Source organism: Varroa destructor, unplaced genomic scaffold (assembly GCF_002443255.2).
Source record: "Varroa destructor unplaced genomic scaffold, Vdes_3.0 BEIS01000005.1, whole genome shotgun sequence".
Classification (NCBI taxonomy): domain Eukaryota; kingdom Metazoa; phylum Arthropoda; class Arachnida; order Mesostigmata; family Varroidae; genus Varroa; species Varroa destructor.
The window spans coordinates 15,883,220-15,889,219 of record NW_019211458.1 but is presented as its reverse complement, the minus strand read 5'-3'; the positions used below and the strand labels follow the sequence as shown (position 1 = coordinate 15,889,219).

Genomic DNA, 6,000 nt, shown 5'->3' with positions numbered 1-6,000 from the left:
TATATATAAATTGATGAAATTTTGGTCTATAAATTAGAAGGTAATTCATTCAATTCAGATTGGCTCTAGGGTTGTATTTTCACTATAATCATAAGTCAGCTAAGTGAGCGGTACTTCAAAACGCGTTTTACGCCAAGATGGCTGTTTTAAAAGCAGACTCTCAAGTGTTATGACGTCGTCCATTGAAACCCCGCTCGACGTGCTGCGGTACATGAGCGCCTAAGCTAGAAATAATTAGCCGAACAACTTACTGACAAATTAAAATCGCCGGGCATAGGAATAGGCGAGCAGAAAAAATGTTGAGAACGGAGCAGGCAGAAAGGGGCGAAATCCTTTGCTGTTCGACAGTATAGTGGAAAGTTACCAAATAGTAGCTAATAGTGCGCCTATTTGCCCTTGTTAAGTACACAGAGACTACATAAGGAATATTTGATGGCAGTAAAATTTGTAGTAGTACTATGAGCTCGTGTCGTTGTTGTATTGGCAGTAATAGTTGGCCGAACACATTTTGTACCGCGTCATCTTTGTCCGTAATCACGTACAGCCGTCAAGCGCAACGCCGTATTGCGTTTGCTTATCAATCCTTTTCTCGAACTCACCTAGAAAGATTTTACTTTAATGGCTAGCACATTTGATGTTCTGAGCGAGCGAAATGAATGATGAGGCCGTCAAAATGCTCCTGAAAGACGCACGAGTCTGGAACACATTTCGCATGATAGCCTATTATGATTTGTAACAGTTTCATTGCTACCATCACCGTAAAACTTTGTGTTAGCTATCAAATTCAACGTTTTCAGCGCCTGTTTTTTGTATTGTTCCTTACGGGCTTTCGCAGTCGATTCGATTAAGTGTAGCTTTATGTCACGCAGACTGCTAATACCATTTACAGCTTAGATCGTATTATACACAATCGTGTTCCACATAGCTAGCTAGCTAACTCTTATCATCTAAACACTATCAAACGACCCGGCGCCCGCTCTATGAGGGTCATGTTTTCCCGCGCACTTTTTAGATAAAAATGAAATCGAATCCAAAAAAGCAACGTAAATGAATGTCCTTAACAGAGAGCACTGAACGGAGTTATTTATATAAAACCGGGATTATCGTTAGACACATCGAAATTAACTATATGACTTCGCCTATCTAGTGTAGGAGCCTTAATTGGTCTGATATAGTCGACTAATAGTATCGACTGATATTGTATAAGCTATACGTATTCAGAAGTGTATGAGGTCTTCTGACGCTACTAGCAACTAACTACTTACGCACCAGGTGTCCTACCCACGCTGTTATTACAATCGTTGTTATTGTTCAGTATTATAAAGCCATTTCCGTCAGATACTGTTTGCATACTATTACTGCGCGCGGTACCATTATGCGATGAAGTAACTCCTTACGTGTTAGTACCGTAATGCCTCTTATAGATGATAGGAATAACAACATGTTACAGATGAATGTAAGGGGCTAGCGTTCTCTTCCTGTGCCTTTCTTCCGACTGCTTTCCTAAAACTCCTCAGCCGTAGCATGTTACAACCGCCACCACGAGCATCACTAGCCCTGTCATTTAGGACTATTCCATCCATCAGTAGGCGCTCTCTCGGTAATTAGGCAAATTATCGTTCAGAAACGCGCTGGCATCCATCCCTTCCTTCCTTCCTTCCTTCCTTCCTTCGTACTCTCTTTTTCTGTGTTATCCTCCTTCTCTACGGACTCACTATCCGACAGAAGTCAGCAATGCCACGGCAAGGATGCATACCTTTCAGCCTTGCTTCTCCACTTAGACCTCGGTGTTACTAGTCGTTCTCGGTAAACCTTGCTGGCCTGTCCTGGTACTCAAACTCAGCAAAGCTTTCTCGTCCGACAGGTGGCCTATGGGGCCAGTTCGTGTATAGTCGCTGTTCATGGCAACGCCACTGCTATAATTGGTCGTCTGCTATACGCTCCCAATCCTAATCAATGTCCGTACTCAAAAGAGGGAGGTGTTGCAAAAGGAGGTGAAAATTACTGAGTCCTTCACGTCGTCCTTCTCTGTTTCAGCCTCTTTCCCCGTTCCCCTCCTTTAGTTGAAACGTTGCTCCGTAGTCTGTCCAACCGACACCACCCCCTCGAGCGCCTCATCGTATCTTGTTGGCCGTATCACAGCGTCAGTCAATGGCTGAACGTCTTGATGAAGGTTGGGGCAGAGAAGCCAGGCGTATTACGGCAAGATTTAACTGCCCGTGAAGCAAGATGCCAGCTTAGTAGCCAACGCTAATGACAGCTGAGCGTGGCCAAGCGCTGATTCTAGCTGTGTCTAGGCTGAAACTCTCTAGTTCCCTGCTATGCAACTCGACAAGCGTCGTTTCGACCAGCGAGGCAACAAGCGGGGCGAACTGGCGGCAGCGAAAGTAGCCTCTTCAAGGCAGTAAAGGGCAGCCAGCCAGTGTAGCAGCCCACGCGAATGCCCCTAGCCTACCGACTTCCCTTTGAACAAAGTGTCCCACAAAAATCCTGCGAAGTCAAAGCTTCTAAACACCCCTTTTGGGTCGTCCCTCAATGAGACCCTGGGACAGCGATCGACAGGCAGAGAAGTGAAGTCATAAGGCTCCGGCTGGATTCAGCTTAGCTTTGCAAGCTAAGAAAGGGGATACCATACGATGTGTTAATATGGAAAGTGTACACGATCTGTGTATGGGGTACGTAAGGGGGAGACGCGACGCTGTGAGAAGGATAAGCGGAACGAAGACAGGCGACTCTTCGGGTCTCTTGCAAGTCGGGTTCCCCTTCTCTACGGCGAGCCCCGCTGCCCTAGATGAAGGTGGTGTCAACAGGTCCCTACAGCGATGAACTTGGTCGTGCGAGTTCAGAGGAAGCGGCTCCGCTAGGAATGCACGTCTGTCCACGCTCGGTCCAGTAGGGGAGGTGTCAGTCTACGAGAGGCGGAGTCCAATGAAACAGAGAGACACACACTCAATCCAATCTAACCTGTCGTGAGCCAGCGAAGGCCCTATTCGGTATTCTCGCTTTCGAGCTTCACCCGTCGTACAGCTAATTTGAGACGACTATAGTTAGAGTCCTTTTTCATGTGCTTCTCCCTAAAGGAGCACGCTTCAATAGAGGATGACTAGGTAAGACCTCGACGGCGGCGACAAGAACAACTTGAATACCGGAGCTCGGCAGAATTTGCTTGAAATAAGGTTAACATTAAGGTTGCTATAAGAGTGCATATGTCAGGCTCGCGTGGGTAAACAAACCGTGTTTTAAACCGTGTAGATGACTACGTAGCGCTGAAAGAGGTGATTAAATGTATAAGGTAACTCACAGAGTAATTTGGGATCTAGGTCCTTCTTGCATGAATTGTCAGCTTTTTTAATGAAAAACATATTGAAACTTAAATTACCAGTCCAGACACGTTAACCAATCAAACGTCAATAGGGTTTTGACGTCTACTGGACGTTGCCGTACAACAAGTACTCTCTAATAAACTAGTAATCACTGCTTTACATAATCCTAAAACAATAGTACACAGTACTATCATATTATAACATAATCGTACCAAACTTATCGAAATCATTTCTAGAAAATCAAGACAAGTGAGCAAGATAGACAGAGGAACCCTACCGCGTTTACGTTGCCCACGGCCTTGTCCCAGTAGTTCGCCTTCAACTAAATGTCACGCTTCACTTTTACAGCCATCATACTCTAACGCGTCTGCGTAACGTAACGCAAATTAACCCACCTGCGTCTCGGTGACGTTGAGCAACTTGGCCATTTCTGCGCGTTCGCTGGACGAGAGGTACTTCTTGAGCTCGAACTGTTTCTCGAGCTCGAAGATCTGCCGGCCGGTGAACGTGGTGCGTGCCTTCTTCTTGCGCTGTTGCTGAGCGAGCGCAGCTGCCTTGTCACGATCAGCGGGGCTCTGATTCTGTGAATTGGACCCGGGTCCACCGGGTCCAACCCCACTGGTCGTATTATCCGATGACGAGCAGTCGGAATCGACAGCTGGAGACGTGGTCAACGCTAGCGGCGACATTGGAGGACTGGAGTCCCCCAGAGTGCCAAGTGAAGGCGCTCCGATGCCCATCAACCGGGCCCTTTTCGTTGTCCCGTCGACGCTCGTCGTATTGGTGGTCGTGTTATTGTTGTTGTTACTGCTATTATTGTTATTATTCAGGAACGCTAAAAGAGAAGATAACAGGAAAATAGAACAAGTGAGAAAGAACACAATAAACGTTAAAAACTGATCATATTGTGCTACTGAGAGGGATTTGTGGATACAGAGGTCTATGTTATCAGCTACATTAATGTCTGATCAGCGTGCATACGTCATCAGAGTTTGACACGTACTAACTTGTGAAAAATGATGTTCATGGTCAAGTATTTTATGGGTGAATCCGTGTACTACAACAGCCGGCTGCGTCAGAGAGCTGGAACCAGCAGGTTTCCAGTTCTAACCTGATAAATTGATGCGGTGAAAATTTCTTGATAATGCAAATTAGTATAATTTTAATCATTATATAATCCACAAAATTCGCTATTATGTCTCGCCTTTACTAGAACGAACTTCTCAAATCTTAGGCTCTTAGTCCCTAGTTAGGCCCTAGTCACCGAATGTATGTAAGGACATTATAAAGAAATTATGAAGCAGAATTGGTGGTTCGCGACATTAATTTTTAGCACTTCGAGTAAACTTTGGAAAACCATGCACCATCTTTGCATATGTTCGATTTAGTCTGTTTTCGTTATTGGTATGCACCGAAAAGCGGGTGATTCTGATAGTCATAGCTAAATTGAAAGCACCAGCCTCGTTTGTGTTAAGTTGTTGGCCACCGGTAGTGAAGATGTATGGCTTTATCGAGCGAGTGCTCTATTGCGAACCAAAAGCTTAGGTAGAAAGAGGCCAGCTGGGCGTCGTCAGAGCTCTATCCGAAGTAAATACAATGTGAAATCAACAAATGATCCACACATGTACACACCCACGTACAGTGCTATCGCGTGCCCAATAGACACCTCACTAGATAGCGGAGGGCCCGCCTTAATAGGTGAAAATTGGGGGCAACAATAGGGGGTTATAATGCGCCTTCAGAGGATTCTTTTTCGACCGAAGGCGGATTCCCGCAACCCAGTGAAGACTTAGAGCCCCACCAACTAGCCGCATCAACAGCACAGTAAAAAGAATAAAGGTATTTGGGCCTCGACTACATGTTTTACCCCATTGTGTGTTGTTGTCTTCAATGTCTGCTTACTGTAAAAATCCCCTCCTATCCTATCCCCTCCTCTCCCGCCAAGGAGAGCGTTGAACAGACTGCTTTATCGGAGTTGACTGAAGCAAAAACAAACAGAGGGACGGACGAGTGTTGAAATACAGCCTCTCGCTTCGCAGCTCTTTTGGCCAGGAGGAGTTACCTCTAGCACGCAGTGTGGCGTTAAGCATGCAGAAAATTAGGCAATTGTCTGGATACGTGCAATGAACATGCCATGTTGGCACAGACCAAGAACAGTTCCATGCACCAGTTGACATGCTATTACAGACAATAATAGTACCACTTTATATGTGCCCCCAATAGAGTGGCTGGCTTGTGGGTGTAGCTTCAGTGTTTCGATCATCTTAAAAGATATGGTTCCGTATTTTAGTACTGGCTATAGAATATCTATTCGGAGAAAAATGGTATAACTTCAGATCGAATTATGCCCTTACAGCGATGCTAGTTAGCGATCAATTACATAACAATACTTTTATGTTGAAAATCAATTTTATGGGGATCCCAGTGGAAAAGCAGTCACGGAGGGTTAGGAATTAGTTTCTTATATAAAATAGATTTATATTTGATATATCATATCTATTGTATTATATCTTTGTACCAGTATAAGAAATTGGATCACACGTGAATTCTGCTAATTTGCCTATCCTAGTGAGAATGGCAAATGATGCAACATCTTTGCTTTAAAAACATTTTCTTTAGTTATATTGCCCACATTTCAACAACTATATTTATAAATAATTACTCAATATACTGAACT

General features: G+C 44.6%; 1 protein-coding gene across 1 annotated transcript in view; it reads right to left on the bottom strand.

Moving 5' to 3' along the window:
• Window positions 1–6,000, bottom strand: part of LOC111251594 (uncharacterized) — a 137,617-nt gene that overhangs the window by 48,102 nt on the left and 83,515 nt on the right. Inside the window, exon 3 of the mRNA XM_022808282.2 lies at window positions 3,719–4,158. Coding sequence (XP_022664017.2) covers window positions 3,719–4,158 — 440 coding nt within the window. The remainder of the gene's footprint in view (window positions 1–3,718; window positions 4,159–6,000) is intronic.